Below are 18,542 nucleotides of genomic sequence, written 5' to 3'. Positions count from 1 at the left end.
ACGAACAATCCAAAACAATGCATGATCAATTATCCAATTGTACGTTAGGTTTGACAGGTGTCATGGAATTTTGGGCAAGAGAAAAATCAATGGCAAAAATGGAAGACGTCATATTAAGTTGTTCTTGATTCTATGCTGATGAAACCAGAAAGGTTGTCTTATTGGGGGTGAATAAATGGGTGCACTTGGCCTTTTGTCCTGCTGAGTTCTTTGTGTGTTATATTGTCCTTCTCATCAATCACTCAGAGCATGTAAACAGTCTTCTGTTATAAATCTCCTAGAAGAGGTGTGGTTATGGCAGACACTGAAAACAATGAGATGGACAACAGAGAACAATTTGGCAATAACTCCTGAGTCCTGGGCCTGGAAAATAAAGAGGATGGGTTTCACTTTAAACTAGGGACAAACATATGCAAGATGTCCCCAGGAGACTGTGGAGGAAATTTCAGAAAGAGAAACAAGGAAGTCTGTTATCACCTTGCGGTGACATAGCAGAAAGCCTTGTAGCAAGTAACTAGATAAATTAGACTTTCAGTCAGCTCACATTAAGGCCCTTCCAGAATGACATTTGATCTATTCGATAGTGTGTCTGGCCTCCCTTAGAAATGTCAGAGGTAGGACAGAGTAATTAGAATAATAGAGTGGGCATTTATTTGGTGTCATATCATATGGTTCCAATATTAGCTCTTTATCCACACCAGATGTCCAGATGTTAAACACCAAAGAATAAATAAGTAATCTTACTTATTAACTGAAGAGTATAACAGACTTGAGGAAGAGTTTCTTCTAATATTTTTAACCAGAGATTAAAAGTATAAGAATCAGGGCTTCCCTGGTGGCGCAGTGGTTGAGAGTCCGCCTGCCGATGCAGGGGACGCGGGTTCGTGCCCCGGTCCGGGAAGATCCCACATGCCGCGGAGTGGCTGGGCCGGTGAGCCATGGCCACTGAGCCTGCGCGTCCAGAGCCTGTGCTCTGCAACGGGAGAGCCCACAACAGTGAGAGGCCTGCGTACCGCAAAAAAAAAAAAAAAAAAAAAGTATAAGAATCAAAGAAGTTCTACCTAAATAAATCCAATATTTTGTAAACATAAGTAATAGCACAAAGTTTAATCTTCTTCAAAATTCAATACTCTGTCAAGGTCAGGAGGTTTCCTTAAAATCAGGAATGAAGGAATTCACATGCTGTACTGTTTTCCCATGAAAAACAAATATTCCATTTTATTCCTGCATAGAGGGATGAATAAGCAGACCATATGTCTATAGCAACGGTGGACCCAAACCACACTGGGTCAAGACACCTGTTCTGTATTTTGTGTTAAGGAAGATTTGCACAATGATGGGGAAGGAAGAAAAGAGGGGACTCCAAAAAGGGCTCCTCGCCACTTTCAAAAGCAACTTCTGTGAAACCACTGGGCCCACATCCCAGAATCTTGAGCCAATCTTCCATGATAACAGGTAGAGGAAGAGCACACATCTTCATTTTTCCATGGAGAATCCAGAATATTAATTTAGCCAACAGTTTCAACTATTCAACTCATCAAGAACAGCTGACAAAAAAATGAAATTATTTCATAAGTTTCTTGTTTTTCTACTCCTTTCTTATTAAAGGGACCAGTGAGAATGTTAACAGGTAGACTGAAGGAGATGGGGGAGGGGTGTCAATGAAGGCCATGCCCCTGATTGATCATCTCCTAAATAGTAGAAAATTAGTAAGTGTTTAAGTACCTGCTTCACACTGAAATAGAAAAACATTCAATTAGGAGCCAGGAGACTTAGATTCTGATTGGATTCTTTTAGTGAAAAGCAGAAGTCCAAATAACAATAATTACAAATGACTGAGTTTGTAGTATGTCAGACTCTGTACTATGCACTGTACATAAACTGCTGTTTCGTTGCATGCACATCACTCATCTAAAGTCAGTGTCGTTACATCCATTTAACAGATGTGGAGAGTAAGGCCTAAACTTTCGTGAGGTTGCACAACAGAAAACTGGACCTCAGTTTTCTTGACGGAAAAGAGAGGGATTTTTTTTTTCTTTTTTCCATTTACAGACATTATTAGTTAGCATCTACTTATGCCAAGTAGCCTGCTGGCTTCCGGAGCTGTGATTGAACAAGCTAGCCGTGGCCCTGTCCGCAGAGCTCCCTCTGCTGGGCTGGAGCATCTTCAGGGACCTCCCAGTTCTGTAATCAGAGCGTCTGCTCCCAGTTTCTTGCCAGTGGCTGAACTGAATGTGTGTCTCCTCTGGGTGACCTTCTCTGACATGTCCATGTGTGTCTGCAGGTGGTGGGCAGGGGAGTGGGAAGCATGTTCGGCGACATGTGGGCCCCACGGAGAGAAGAAGCGAACAGTGCTGTGCATCCAGACCATGGGCTCTGACGAGCAGCAGGCTCTCCCGGCTCAAGACTGCCAGCACCTGCTGAAGCCCAAGACCCTCACCTCCTGCAACAGAGACATCTTGTGTCCATCGGACTGGACAGTGGGCAACTGGAGTCAGGTGAGCTCAGGGGTCAAAAGGAAGGCCAGCGTTACTCATGCTCCGTCAGCTCCCCACCCAGTCCTCTTTATTAACTAATCCAGAGTGACCCGGGGTAAAAGTGCACGATGGCCAGCGTTTATAACCTCTGGCCTACTTCCTGCATTTCCCACCTCCCAGTATCCTATCGTGCTTGTTTTCCGTTTTCACGGGATCTTCCTCTCACCTGCCCAGTGGTCAGATACCCGCCAGGCATGAGCTGGATCTTGCTCGCTCAGACTCACGACAGATAATTGAAAAACCCTCAGGATTTTTGCTGGCCCATTATTAAACCATTGGTAGCAAATCAGGGCTCCCCCACCTACCCCAAGAGTTGGTTTGTCAAACATTTACTGGTAGTTATGCTTCATACTAAAAAACCAAAGGTGGGTCACTCTACTTGGCATGATAGACAGGAAGTTTACTTGAAGAAGCCCCTCACATCATCCGTCTATTCAATCCTGATCAAGGTTTAGGACATGTAATAGTATTAGCCACATAAATTCAAATAGTGTTGCATTTCCCCAAGATTAATCTGATCTAATTCTCTGCATATAATTAGAAATTCATGGGCTAGGAGGTCACGAAAGACTCCCAGGCTTTAATTTTCTTTGGGTCACCATGGGACCCGGAACTATCAGGCCTTGTGCTCCCAGAGTCTGTAGTAGAAGTAGACCTCTGCTTTCTCCAAGGGTGCTGGAGTCTCCAGGGGCCTTGCTCTGCTTCCCTATGCATATTTCAGTCAGTTACCTAAGGAATGACTAGAAAATAAATGATTTTGTAAAACCAACAGGCCAGAATTTATCCATGGATGCTGACTTCTTATGAGCTTCCTTGGGAAGCCACATGGTCTCCACAATAAAGCTACCATTGACCAGAGTCTTAGGAATTCCTCTTAGACTCACCTTCAGAGAAATGGAGAATATTTGATTCAGGAGAATGCCACAAAAAGTTGATTAGAATTAAGTCTGATGGACAAAGGAGTAATCTGATTCATTTGGATAAAACCTTTGTGTTTAAAGTGATACTTGATTATAAATAAATGCAATTGCTTTTCATAGTTTATAAAGTATTATCTAAAGAAGAATTCAAAATTTTGTATAAGCAAAGGTTCCATTTCTGAAGATAACTATTTGAAAGCGGAAAACACTCATTTGAATACAGCCATTTTGATAACCGTATTTCCAAAACTATTTCATTAGCTCAGAGTCACAGTTTAGGTTTATTTAGTTTCTAATTCTGTACAGAATATTCTCTGGAGCACCTGGGTGAAAATAAAAAAGATATGGTCCCTTTATTGTAAGAACTTATCAAATGGGAGAGCTAAGACCCCAAGAAAGAAAAGACAAAGGTATACATGTAAAGAAAACATACCTACAACCTAATACAGGCGTGTTACTGATGCATATGCACACGTCAGTAATAGGCCAGAATATACCCCCCTGCTGTTCCTGGAAGGTACAGTCACAGCCTGTGGCTGGCCTGACCTATTAGTCCACTGCCAACCTCGATTGCCGTAAATTACAGTGTTGTCAAAATAAGGCTGACTGGGGTATTGTGACTGGTCCATTAAATCTGTTTACCCAAAGTGCGTTAGCTGTATCCAAAGCAGTTAATAATTTCTGTCGTGTAGACTTTACTAATTCCCAGAATCTTCATGTATTTTCAAAGGACTGCAATTCACATTTGGCTGAGGGATTCTCTTCCTTGTGTTTGTGTTTCTGGGGAGCAAAATGATGTGCCTAACTGGAGAACAAGGGCCTGAAAAGCTGGCACGATGTGACAAGTACTCAAGTCTGTTATTCCAAATAGAGGCCACTGCATAGTATAGTGGCAGCAGACATGGAATACAGTTTCCAGCGTCCACAGAGAGGCTGAACTGCTGCCTTCATTCAAGAGATGTTGTCAAGAGAGGTGCTTTTAGTTAAATCAGCATCAAAATATTCATTGAATGGGTCTTCCTTTCTTCCCTTTGTTGTCTTGCTAATGTCTGTACACATTAGCCCTCTAATGAGCTTTGCTGAAATATGCTGAATGTCTTTGACATTCTATGCTGGGATACTTTTTTAAGAGATGATATAGTGATTCTTGCTACACATAGTATTTATGGTCTGGATTTTGTCTTGAGATCAACATTAATTGATGAAAAGTAGTGTTCCAGCAATACCTGATCACTTGGTCTGTACTGGGCTATTTGGGTCACTCTGGATGAGTCTAAAGCTATCACATAACTGGGTCAAAAGACTCAAGAACTGTGAGGCTCCTAGAATCCTGTAGAATTGTCCTCCCTGGGCTGACCAAGGTGGAAAGCAGAAGAGGGGAATCCATGAGCTGCCCTTCCCTGTCAAGGTTTTCCAGCTCTGGCGAGCCCTAACTGAGCTAGTGTTAAACCTCTCCCAGCCTTTACTCATTTAGAAAGACAGAGTTATTGTAAGGTTTAATGATACTCCACGTGAGCCCTTCACATAGTGCCTAGCAAATAGTAAGCGTTCACTAAATAGAAACTTTATCATCAGGCGAGAAGACAAGGGTCTGTTTTCCACGCTACTCTAATTTTGCAAGTCTTGTCCAGTCAGTGGCACCCAAGTCCCCTGACAGAATTGATTTGTGGCCCCTGCATTTTCATCTAACTCCCTCCCTGAGCTCAGGGCCATTTTAGGTGGGGAGCATTGTAAGCACAGGGCTTAGAGCCTGCAAGTTTTTCATGGGCCTACAAAAATGTTTGAGACCTGAGGGGGAAAAAAAAACCAAAACTAATGTATTGTTCCAGTAAAGCAAAGGACACTGCAAAATCAGAAATCAATATTAAATTACATATTAAAAGCAAAGAATTATCAAACATTTAGTATGTATATTAAGCACCTTTATGGGTATTAGCACAATATCTCACAATGGCCTGATTAGCCCCATTTTACTGGTGAAGGAACTGAGGCATTAGAGATATTTAGAAATTTGTCCAAGGTTGCACAGCCTCCAAGTGTTGAAGCTAGGGTTTGAAGGCAAGCAGCAGAGCTTTTACTCTGAACACTATGGCATAAAGCATCTCAGAAGTCTGCAAAATGTAACAATTTGACAGCTCTCAGTTCATAAAAAATGTATTATGTTTGGAAACAATTTGTAGATCAGCTTTTCTCACTTTGCTGGAATTTCAGACTATGCGTTAATGATTGCTGAGAAATGAGAGCCATTCATAAATTAAATGAGTTGGCCTCACCAAATATTTAGTTTCAAAAGCAAAAGAATAAGAAGCCTTTCAAATTGTTTTTACAGAAGAAGATTATATTTCACTTGAAACTAGAGATGTTTTTAATATATTTGATGGGCTGTAGGGTGGAACCCCCAAAAGCAGACCTGCCCAGGGTCTGCAAAGATCTTTAATCCACCCTTTCTGTGCCTGACCAAAGCACACAATCAAACAAATGAACAAAGCAATTAATTTGCCCAGCTACTAAGAATGTATTAAGTGCAAAGCTGTTCACTCGGGTGTTGGCTTGCGCAAGTGACCAGATAGATTAAATGTTTCACAAACAAGCTCTCCTGGCTCTTCAAACAGAAGGCATTGCAGCAAGTGCCAATGACTTATCTATCACTAAATGAAAAGCAAAACAAACAGGAGAACAAAATTCATGTGAGGGCCATAGGAGTTCCTGCAAACTGAAGGGAGACAGAGCATGGAAGGTGAGGAGACATCGCTGAGTCGCTTACCCTCAGTATTTCCTAGTTTCATTCAAGGTCCAGGACACTCTTGTGAGGCTGGACACCTGATGCTTTAGCCTCCACCGCCTGCTCTTTTAGCATGGGACCTCTGCAAGAGCCAACAAGGACTGAGAAGTCCTTGCCAGATGTCAGCAGCCCATGCTTTGCCAGGTTTCCTGGAAAACACATGTGAGCACCCTTGTCTGAAACAGCTACTCACAGAAAACCAATCTGGAGCCATGCTGCTCCTCTACATCATGTCTGATTTGTTTTTAATTATCTAGAGTACTGTATTCATTTGCTAGGGCTGCCATAACAAAGTACTACAAACTGGGTATCTTAAGCAGTAGAAATGTATTGTCTCACCATTTTTGTAATGTTGACTAAAAATAATGCACAACCTAAAAGTCGAGAGTTATGTTTTATTTGGTGGACAAAACTGAGGCATTAAGCCTGGGACACGGCCTCTCAGATAGCTCTGAGGCACTGCTCCAAAGAGGTAAGGGACGAGCCAGGATATATAGGGTTTGTTTGTTTCTCTTAATTTTTATTGGAGTATAGTTGATTTACGATGTTGTACAAAACAGAAATAGAGTCACAGATGTAGAAAACAAACTTATGTGATTTATGAGAGGGATAAATTGGGAGACTGGGATTGACATATATAGGGGTTTTTGTGACAAAGACCAGGTTGTTGGAACATCTAAAGATTACCGTTAATTAAAGAAAACCAGATATGTGAAGTTAAGGAATTTAGCACTTTTCTATGTATGGGAAGATGCAAGAGTCTAGGCTCACTGAAATCATGCCTTTGATGTGCACCTTAGCTATCAGGCCAGGATCCTATTCTTCCCCATCCTGAGTCCCCTCAGGGCTCACCATCGGTGGCTGTAGTGGCTTGACGGCTGCAACATCCTTCGTTTACGGATATGGCAGGCAACATTTTTCATTCACAGCAACCAGCAGTCCAAGATCAAGGTGTGGGCAGAGTTTGCTCCTTCTGAGGGCTGTGAGGGAGAATCTTTTCCATGCTTTTCTCCTAACCCCCAGGGCTTTGCTCAGAATCTTTGGTGTTTCTTGACTTGTAGATGCATCACCTTCATCTCTGCTTTCATCTTCATGTAGCACTGTCTTTATATGTGTGTCCCTGTATCCAAATTTACCCTTTCCATGAGGACAATGGTAGTTTGGATTAGGGCCCAACCTAGTGACCTCATTTTAACTTGATTACCTCTGTAAAGACCCCATCTCCAAATAAGACCACATTCTGACGTACGAGTGAAGAGGGTGAGCAGGAGTTAGAACTCTAGTATATCTTGTTTGGAGGGGACACAATTCAGCCAATAACAGGTACCTAAGGGTTTTAGCTTACTTTCAAAATGGTTTTAGTATGAGGTCCAATCATTCATTTATAAATTCCTGAGACTATGCATTAAATGTTTTTATGCCCAAAGCATTAGCTGTTTCCCTGCTCATCCCTTTAGCCCAAGCTCTCTGAGAAACCTCAACTGTGGTTTTGAATAAACTCTCTTAGCACTACAGCTCTGAGCCAACTGGGGGTCCCCCCCCCACTGCACAGTGCACCTCGGATGGGTGGAGTTGACTAATTTAGCAGCAGACCTCTTTCTCAGCGGGCTCCCCCCAGAGACCTTAATCTAAGATTGATGGCAAATGAGGTCAAGATAACTCCCAGGGAGGACATTAACAGATTGACAAGCTATTTGCCTGGTACCGGGGTCAAAATTATAAGGTAAGGGGGTAAGGTAATCATAGCGGAAATTGGTTTTGAGAATCCTGAAACTACCCGTTGAGATGAGTTCTAAGTGTGGCTTTGTGTCCTGCATTTATCTCATCTGAAGGGTTTGACAGCTTCTAAGGAGATAAACACAGTTGGAAGATGTACTGGAAGAAGCATGGCTGAAGGCACAACAACACTGCTTGTTCTGCTGTGACTATGAGAAAAGGCAACAGAGTTTTTAGGCCCAATATACTTGGTAGATAGTTGACACTGACTCTCTCACTGGGCACAATATGCCCCAATGTGAAGGAATGGCATCCACCGATTATTTGAAAGATTCTTTGTCTCCTGAGTAAGGAAAGCAGATGGGGATGAATGGTAGGTGGAAAACATAAACTCTCCCAGACCCAGGTATCCATTCATGAAGTTTTGAATTGCCATTTGGGAATGGGGCGATAGTTACAGATCATCTGCTTTTTCAAGAGTTTTAAAATGATATCTGCTCATTTTTAAATGTTGGCCGCTAATTTGGTGTTTGTATTTTGTTTGTTTGCTTGTTTGTTTTGAGGTTGAGCAGACCAAAGAATACACACCAATGGGCCACATGTAGCCCTTAGGCTGCCACTTTGGCATTTCTGTTCTAGAATAATCTTCTGTTTTGAAAGATCAAAAGCTAATGTATTTTAATTAAGCAACCACCTAGATAGTGATTATTTACTCCTGCTTTATTCTTTTAGGCTGAACAAGTTCACAGTGAATAAGATTATTGAATACTTGTAATCTGTAAATTAAAAATAAAAAACTTATCCGTCTATTAGTCCTAGGAAACCTGAATGTAAAAGAAAATCCAGCAATAAACCCATGGGATATATGGGCCTTTACAGGTGTCTTCTAGACCTGTGCCAACAACTGCTTTACTCAGACACCTGCTTACTTCACAGCATGCCCTAAGACAGGTCCATGCGTCACTCTGTGTTTCACAAGGATAGTAGAAATTGGGGACCCCCATGCCCTTTGTTATTATTATTACTATTGTTATTATCAGCACCAATATTATAACAGTGATAATAATAGCTTCCAATTCCCAATTTCTTCTATATATTATGTACTATGTTAAGGTTGTTTTCTTATATAATATTCACAGCAGCCTTGAAAGATGAGTATTCAATTTCTAGATGAGGAAGCTCTGAGGCTTAGTCCCTGCATCATGCATGGAGTTCATCATGGGCTTGAGGGCTTTAAGCTATTTCTTACAGGTTTTATAGCTCTTTTACTTCCTAGTTCAATGTGAGGGGGAGAGCACACACCCATATATTTTTGGATTTTTAGAAATGCTTGTAAAGTTGTACAGGAAAGTCTGTGGGTATTAGGGGCATTGCAAATCAAAATAAACAAAAAAATGGGAATGAAAAGAAAGAAAAGAAAAATCAAAGAGTTTCCTACTATGAGCTTTGTCTACTCTGACATTTCTTGGAAAGAAAACCCAAAGCAGAATACACCTGCAACTTGAGAATAACTGGCGTTAGTGCTAGCAGGGTTCTCATTTATGAATCACCTCTGGATCAGAGCCTACCTGAGGTTGCCATCGTGGAAATATGTTCAGACATACATGGAGGATTATTTGGTTAGACTGATACATTTTTACAAAGTGGAGATTTGAAAACCCTAGGAGATGGGATCAGAATGTAACAAGTGGAGAAGTGACTCAGGATGACTAAAATGGATGGAGTATAAAGTGTCTTCATACACAAGAAGAGCAGAAATATTGTAGTAAGCCAGGAAAATAAATACCCCCAGCCTGCCTGTCCCAGGCTCCAAAGTGAAGTGAGTCATGGAAAGTGCTGGAAGAAACCATTTCCTCACTGCTGGGCTCTGAGAGCTTTAGCTGGTAGTCTCCACTTGGTTGGAAATAAGTGTGCATTTCTTGGTCCATGAAGCACTGTTCCCACCAAAGATTAATATTATTATATCAGAACTTGGAAGTTCAGTCTTAGAGCTGGGCATTTGAGTGTTTGTTGACATCTTAAACTCACAGCTTTATTGGTTGACCCCAAACCTGCAGTTGAACATTCCCTGAGCTGCACAGTCTTCTGTGCTCACGTGTCTCTCCTGCTTTTCAAAGATGCTGATTTCAACAGAGCTATCATACATCAGTGAGTGATTATGCTGGATTGGAGCAAAATAAAGGGTGAAGTTATTTTCCAATAGAAAGGAAATTGAAAACAGGACTTGAGAAGGCAAGAAATTCAAGCTGAAAAATGCATAAGTTCACAGGGAGAAGAATTTTCCCATTCCTGATTATTTTCCAAGTAGAACAGTCATGTAATAAATATGTAGTAAGTGATCATTGTATCCCAAGAACTATCCTGGAATTCAGTTATGGATAAGAAACAGTTTCTGCCTTTGGGTAAGTTTTCAGAAATCAAAAGTTTGGTTAAGTCAATAAGTAAATTCAGTAGACAAACTGCTTTCCACTGTGCTGTGCTAGGTGGTCGGTGTGTGGTCGGTGGGGAGGGGCATGGAATTAATCTAATTCTTACTCTGCCACTGACTTACAGCCTTTCAGGCAGGTTCCTGGGTGTCAGCTTCCTCTCTTGTAAGAGATGGAATAATAATTCCAGCCTTGTAAATCTCACAGCCCTATAAATCTCGCAGGGCTCATATTCACAGGGTATCACACAGAATAATGGCTGTGAAGCCCTTTGAAATCCAGGAAACATTATGTAGTCCCCGTCTTCAAGAAACCTACTTTAGGGTCAGAGATTGTAAGACAGACGAATGCAAAACAATCAGCACAGACTCTGGACAGTCCATGTTCAAGAACCAATATTTGGTGGTTAACTTAAAATGTCATTGGAAAGGAAGGCTAAAAATGGAGCAGTTTGGTAAAACTACGGATTTTTTTCAAAATATCAAGAAATTTAGTGTTATGTAGCAACTATGTGTGGTTTGCAGCTGCTAAGACTGATGACATAGTCTTTACCATGAATCCTGAGAAATGACTGTCCTGTTAGGTTTCCCCCGAAGGCAGTCTAGCTGCCTGTGCCCTACAGAGCCTGGAGGGACCACTAGGGAGGGGGACCTGCCACGGCGTCCATGTGTGTATCAGCGCCATGCTACAGGAATCCCCTAACTCTTTGGAAATGGTATCTCCCCACCTATGGTTAACTACCCATCTTTAAATTTCATAAAAGGTCCTGGATCTGTATACATGTGTGAGTATGTTATTGTCTAGTTTTTAATCTGAGTCCATCTGACACAGGCAAGAAAATGGAGCTTAGGATGCCTGAGTGAAGCTATGTGGCTATATGGATATAAAAGGAAAGGCTCATATCATTAAATTAATAGATTCCCAAAAAAACGTAAACAGTTTACATTAATTTAATAGCATCAAACCCTAGGGAAGATAATATTACTATCTTTTTAAAAAAATTAGGTGATCCGTTTAAATCATTGCACTCTTTGAGGATCTACCATCCAACAGTCATAGCCCAGGGAGACTTCAGTTTTACTATTTCGTGGTTTGCATTTTCAGTTTGTGAAGGGTAAATGGTTAGTCCTGAGCCTTAGGTGGTCTCCCGGAGACACATATTTCCATGGGAAACTAAAATTGCACAGAAACCTTATACAAAGATAGAGAACGATTTTAGCTGCACAGTTCAGTTTCTACTGGGCCTGTCCTGATTTGCCATAAACCTTAGCATGAGAACCAACACATCTTTCCACCAAACTAGACTAACAGCCGTCTCTCTTTCCCAGTGTTCTGTTTCCTGTGGTGGCGGAGTGCGGATTCGCAGTGTCACGTGTGCCAAGAACCACAATGAGCCCTGCGACGTGACAAGGAAACCCAATAGCCGAGCTCTATGTGGTCTCCAGCAGTGCCCATCTAGCCGGAGAATTCTAAAACCCAACAAAGGCACAATTTCCAATGGGAAAAAGCTACCAACAACGGACCCCTTCAAGCCCATCCCTCCAACTACACCTAGTCCTAGGGTGCTGACTACGCCCACAGTGCCTGAGCCTATGAGCACAAGTGCTCTGACGATTCACAGCCCTGGTCCTACCACAGCCTCCAAAGAAGGAGACCTGGATGGGAAACAGTGGCAGAATAGTTCAACCCAAACTGAACTGGACTCCCATTATGTCATTTCCACTGGAAGTACTTCCCAGCCCATCCTCAATTCCTGGTCTTTGAGTACCCAGCCAAATGAAGAGAATGTTTCCAGTCCAGACACTGGTCCTATCTCAGAGGGAGACCTTGTAGTCACAACAGTGAGTGGTTCTGATTTGTCAACCTCCAGCAATCCTGTGACATGGCAGGTGACTCCATTTTATAATCCCTTGACCAAAGAGCCAGAAATGGAGATTCACAGTGGCTCAGGGGAAGACCGTGAACAACCTGAGAACAAAGATGAGAACAACTCTGTGACATGGACCCAGATCAGAGTACCTGGAAGTGATGCTCCAGTGGAAAGAAGTACAGAAATGCCACTTGGACCTCCACCAACACCTCATCTTAGAGGGGCATCCCTGTGGCCACCCTTCAGCACAGTGTCGGAAGGACTGGTGCCCAGCCAAAGGCCCACCACTCTCAAAAATGGTGCACCCAGAGCTGAGGGGATGGTCACTGAAAAGCCAGCTAACACTCCACTCCCTCCGGGAGGAGACCACCAGCCAGCATACTCAGAAAAGCCAGTAAAGCATCACCCCCAAGAACTTCCAAGCAACATGAATCTAACACAGAGTTCCGGACCAGTCCTGACCGAGGAAGACGCAACAAGTCTGATTGCTGAAGGGTTTTTGCTGAATGCCTCGGATTACAAGCAGCTCTCCACGGGCCGCAGCCCTGTGTACTGGACTGTTGGAAACTGGAGCGAGGTAAGAGTTCTATTTCTTACCCAGGCCTGATTCTATATGGAAATTAGCTAGGGGTGTTGCATTCCTGTGCAGATTTCAAAATGGACTTGTGTAAAACATAGTCTAATGTACAAAAAAGTGAAGCAATCAGGTCCATGCCCTCACCTCCCTCTTCACCTCCTTAGCTCCAAAAATGAAAGAAAAAAAAAATCCAGGGAAGGAGAACAAATGTAGTGAGATAGAGTGAAAAGAACCTAGAACTAAATCAGGAGACCTGAGTCAGCCAGCTGTGTGACAGTGGAGAATTCAGTCTGTCTCGCTGAGCCTGCTTTTGATCTACAGAACAGTGGAACTAGTGTAGATCACTGCTCCTCTCCAGTGTCCCTTCCAGCTACAAACTGTAATGATGTTGTGAAGAGGGACCACTGGAAGGACATGGGTTCATATTTCATTCAGAAAGCCAGTGTTGAGACTCTGGTTTAAACCTGTCAAGCAATCACAATTGGAATGGAAATCTAAGACAAATTTCTTTAAAAGAATTCTATAGCTCACTGTATCAAGCATTTCTTTTCTTTTTGGACTCAGTGTTTGCCTGCATTAAAAAAAAAATTCTTTTTGGCTTATTAAAAGGATTAGAAGACAGAGGAAGAAGAAAATAAACATGATGACCAAGTGTTGGTCCCTGTTTTCAGGTTTGAGGAATTTGGCTAGATATTTGTTTGTTCATTTCTAGAACTAATTACATCCTCCGAAGCATCAAAATCATTTCTCACCCACTTGAATTTCAAATGCACAGTATTTGAACTTGTTAAAAATAACTTGACAATGCAAAAGAGGAATTTGTGGCAAAATGATCACATGTTGATGTCATTCAGCATTTTTGATGACAATGCATGACTCATCTCTCTAGCTAAAAAGAAGTGTTAACAGCTAATATAAAATAACAATATATTTCATTTATGAAGCATGTTAATTTCCAAACCACTTCCATATGTAGTCTACTATTTTCTCTTTTTGACAGTCCTGGGGAGTAGGTAGGGTCTTGTTTATACCAATTTATGTAGAGAAAAAACTAAGATTTTTAACAGTTAAGTAACTTGTCTATGGATATGTCCGTTGGATGATGAATCTTCTAAATCTTTCTGCTCTTATCTGCTGTCTCTCTAGTGAATTTCGGTACCAATCGACAAGTTAGCTATATAAGATTCTTTTGTATGAATTAATCAGCATCATTGGTCCTGAAATTGACTATAGTGGCAAAAAAAAATAGGTATATTCAAACTTCCAAAGTTTTTTGTTTGCATTTGAACTATGTTTCACATTGATTTACTTTAAGTTCTAAAGTGAAATCACATTCATTTCATTTTCTGTCAATGGAGGGGCATCTTATTATCCCCATTTGGAAGTAAAGAATCCAGGTTCAGGAGGAGAAAAGATTTTCATGCTTAAGAGTAATCTAATTTGTTGAAAAAAAGGAGAGGAGTTGGTCTCATGATCCCTGACATTTTAGTCAGGTTTCTTTCCATTAGGAAAGTCCTAATGGGCTCTTAATGATGAGGAGGATGTTGACAATGAACATCTATCAAGTGTGTGCCATGCTTTATAGCATGATTTTATGCTAATTCACATGCATTTATATGAATGCGTGAATCCTCACCACAGCCCAAGGAGATTGGTAATATTGCCCCCCATTGTAGAGATAAGGAAACTGGAACTGAAAGGTGAAGTAGCTAGCCAGAATCACACACACTCATGAGTGACACAGCAGGGATTTGAACCCAAGCAGACAGACTTCATAGCCTATGATCCATTGCTTTGCAAATCAGAAAACATCACCACTCCCTCTACCTTCTGCTATTTTTGTTTCTTCTTTGGTCATATGACATAAAAACAATGCCATTTATGTGGTGACCCTGGGTAGACAGATGAGAAAATCACATAGTTCACAAGAAGGTACTTAAAATAACATTGAGGGCTCCATGGTTACTTTTGAGTTCACAGAGGCAAATGGTGCCTATAATGTCACTGCAGTGGGTTCAGCCTAGATATTTTGAAATACAAATGTTCTGTTTAGGTTTTATGAATGATATCCTTTTAAGTAGTACCACCCAAAGGTATCTTTCTTTCCAAAAGCTTGGGGCATCCCTTAAGGACAGATAAATAGGCTTATTGTTCTGCATCCAGGAAAGCAGTCTGGACCGTGTGTCCATACTCAAAGATAAAGAGAACAAGTTATGGAAACTGAGGCTACTTAGTTAATTTGTAGGATTTTGTTAATTAGCCAATGGAGATGAAGTCTGAAAGTACCTACCATTAAAGACCCTGTGGGCCTTGAGAATACAAGCTAGGTCAAACAGAGTGTGAAAGTGTAGATGATAAAAGGCATATATATGGGATCAGTATCAGAATAAAGTATGAATGACATGTGTACAGTATGTGTATGTAATTAGAAATCACACACAAACACAGAGGCTAGGATGTTGTTAACAAATAGAGCCAAACAAGTTATGGTTCGCCAGAAATTGATTTCTCACTCAGCATAATAATACAAGGTGATTCCATGTCTGCAATGGTGGTAGTAGAAAATGATGCTGGGAATCCAGTCTGAAAATGGCTCTGCCATCCTCCTGTCTTCAAATTTGCCCTGGGGTCACGATCCTAGTCACAGTCAGAAAGGGAAAAGAGCACAGAGGCACTCCCATGGGAGGTTTTATGGACCAAGCCTAGAAGGGACACTTATCAATTCTGCTCACATTCCATTGTCTAGAACTCAGTCGTATGACCGAACCAAATAGCAAGGTGGATGGAAAATGTAATCTAATTGTATACCCAGGAAGAAGAGGAAAAAGGATTGTAGTGAGTATCTAGCAGTCTCTAACACTGAATGACATGGCCCACTGTGTGTTTTAGGTAGCTCATTCTGGAAGCAGTGAGGATGAGTGATTTGACCTGTTGGGAGGATACTGCAGTAGTCCAGATGAGGAATGAGAACTAGGACAAGAATGCTTGGGATGTTTTTGTGCCAGTAGCATACTGTCTGGATTACTGTAGCTTTGTAGTATAGTCTGAAGTCAGGGAGCCTGATTCCTCCAACTCTGTTTTTTGTTCTCAAGGTTGCTTTGGCTATTCGGGGTCTTTTGTGTTTCCATACAAATTGCAAAATTTTTTGTTCTAGTTCTGTGAAAAATGCCAGTGGTAGTTTGATAGGGATTGCATTGAATCTATAGATTGCTTTGCGTAGTAGAGTCATTTTCACAATGTTGATTCTTCCAGTCCAAGAACATGGTATATCTCTCCATCTATTTGTATCATCTTTAATTTGTTTCATCAGTGTCTTATAATTTCTGCATACAGGTCTTTTGTCTCCTTAGGTAGGTTTATTCCTAGATATTTTATTCTTTTTGTTGCAGCGGTAAATGGGAGAGTTTTCTTGATTTCACTTTCAGATTTTTCATCATTAGTGTATAGGAATGCCAGAGATTTCTGTGCATTAATTTTGTATCCTGCTACTTTACCAAATTCATTGATTAGCTCTAGTAGTTTTCTGGTAGCATCTTTAGGATTCTCTATGTATAGTATCATGTCATCTGCAAACAGTGACAGCTTTACTTCTTCTTTTCCGATTTGGATTCATTTTATTTCCTCTTCTTCTCTGATTGCTGTGGCTAAAACTTCCAAAACTATGTTGAATAAGAGTGGTGAGAGACAGTATGGAGGTTCCTTAAAAACTACAAATAGAACTACCATATGACCCAGCAATCCCACTACTGGGCATATACCCTGAGAAAACCATAATTCAAAAAGAGTCATGTACCAAAATGTTCATTGCAGCTCTATTTACAATAGCCCGGAGATGGAAACAACCTAAGTGCCCATCATCGGATGAATGGATAAAGAAGGTGTGGCACATATATACAATGGAATATTACTCAGCCATAGAAAGAAACGAAATTGAGCTATTTGTAATGAGGTGGATAGACCTAGAGTCTGTCATACAGAGTGAAGTAAGTCAGAAAGAGAAAGACATATACTGTATGCTAACACATATATATGGAATTTAAGAAAAAAAAATGTCATGAAGAACCTAGTAGTAAGACAGGAATAAAGACACAGACCTACTAGAGAATGGACTTGAGGATATGGGGAGGGGGAAGGGTAAGCTGTGACAAAGCGAGAGAGAGGCATGGACATATATACACTACCAAACGTGAGGTAGCTAGCTAGTGGGAAGCAGCTGCATAGAACAGGGAGATCAGCTCAGTGCTTTGTGACTGCCTGGACGGGTGGGATAGGGAAGGTGGGAGGGAGGGGGATGCAAGAGGGAAGAGATATGGGAACATATGTATATGTATAACTGATTCACTTTGTTATAAAGCAGAAACTAACACCCCATTGTAAAGCAATTATACTCCAATAGAGATGTAAAAAAATAAATAAATAAAATGACAAGCTTTAAAAAAAAAGAATGCTTGGGATGAAGAAGGGAAGATAAATTCACGAGTCACTGAGAACTTAAAATCAGCAGGATTTTGTGGGGAATTGAATGTGGGGTATGAAGAGGAGAGAGGAGAGGAGGAGTCTGTCATGACTCTTCTGTTGGAATCTTGGGTGTCTGTTAGGTGATGCTCCTATAAACTGAGATATAGTACAATGTATGGAAAGAGTAAGTTTCAAAAGAGACAGAGAAAGGAAGGATGATGAGTTTAGTTTCAGATCAAGTTTAGTTGATAAGACCTGTGGGATATCCAAAGGATAACCAGCAGATGTTTGTGTGTATGGGTCTGAGGTTCTTGAGAGAGGTGAAAACTGGAGATAAAATTTGGTAGCCATGATCAATAGGTAGAAGTTAGAACCTTGGAAGTGAATGAGGTCACCCAAGCACAGCCTGTAGGCCGCAAAGAGTGGTCCAGGGTTGGGACACTGGAAAACACCAACATTTTAAGGAGCTGGCTGACAATGAGATTCCATGTGAAAGACTGGTAAGGAACAGTCTAATATTTAAGGCTTAAATCAAGAAATATGGTGCCACAGACGTCTAGGGACATGAAGACTGACAGTGGGCCTAATGGATCTTACAATTAGAAGGTCACTGGTGACTTTGGGGAGAACATTTATAGTATTGAGATGGAAGGAGATACCAAAGTGCAGCCCAAAGGAGAGACCCTTTTGGAGGCTATCACAGTTCTCAGATGGGACAGTCCCCACATTAGGACTGTTAATAAAGATGGACAGCTCTTCTCAGTCCACAAATTCATACAAAAGTTTCATTAAAAAGTAGCTTTAGGGGCTTCCCTGGTGGCGCAGTGGTTGAGAGTCCGCCTGCCGATGCAGGGGACACGGGTTCGTGCCCCGGTCCGGGAAGATCCCACATGCCGCGGAGTGGCTGGGCCCGTGAGCCATGGCCGCTGAGCCTGCGGTCCGGAGCCTGTGCTCTGCAACGGGAGAGGCCACAGCAGTGAGAGGCCCGAGTACCGCCAAAAAAAAAAAAAAAAAAAGTAGCTTTAGGATGACTCAGAAATTAGTTTCCTTTCCCATACTCTTATGTAAATGTGTTTTAATGCATTTGTCCTGAGGATATTTAATACATGTGAATTAATTGATAAATGTTAATTGATCTAACGAGACGTTACTATATCCAAATAAACTAAACCTAAATAAACGTACCTATCAACCCGGATGACTGTTTGAGCCCAGAGGTTAACGGATGCATTTTGATTTTGATCAAGATACAAAAA

General features: G+C 41.4%; 1 protein-coding gene across 1 annotated transcript in view; it reads left to right on the top strand.

Moving 5' to 3' along the window:
* Positions 1-18,542, top strand: part of ADAMTS12 (ADAM metallopeptidase with thrombospondin type 1 motif 12) — a 393,951-nt gene that overhangs the window by 310,789 nt on the left and 64,620 nt on the right. The window contains exons 18-19 of the mRNA XM_067730476.1: positions 2,285-2,498; positions 11,710-12,828. Coding sequence (XP_067586577.1) covers positions 2,285-2,498; positions 11,710-12,828 — 1,333 coding nt within the window. The remainder of the gene's footprint in view (positions 1-2,284; positions 2,499-11,709; positions 12,829-18,542) is intronic.

Source organism: Pseudorca crassidens, chromosome 3 (genome assembly GCF_039906515.1).
Source record: "Pseudorca crassidens isolate mPseCra1 chromosome 3, mPseCra1.hap1, whole genome shotgun sequence".
Taxonomy (NCBI): Eukaryota; Metazoa; Chordata; class Mammalia; order Artiodactyla; family Delphinidae; genus Pseudorca; species Pseudorca crassidens.
This window is presented reverse-complemented; position numbering and strand designations above follow the sequence as displayed.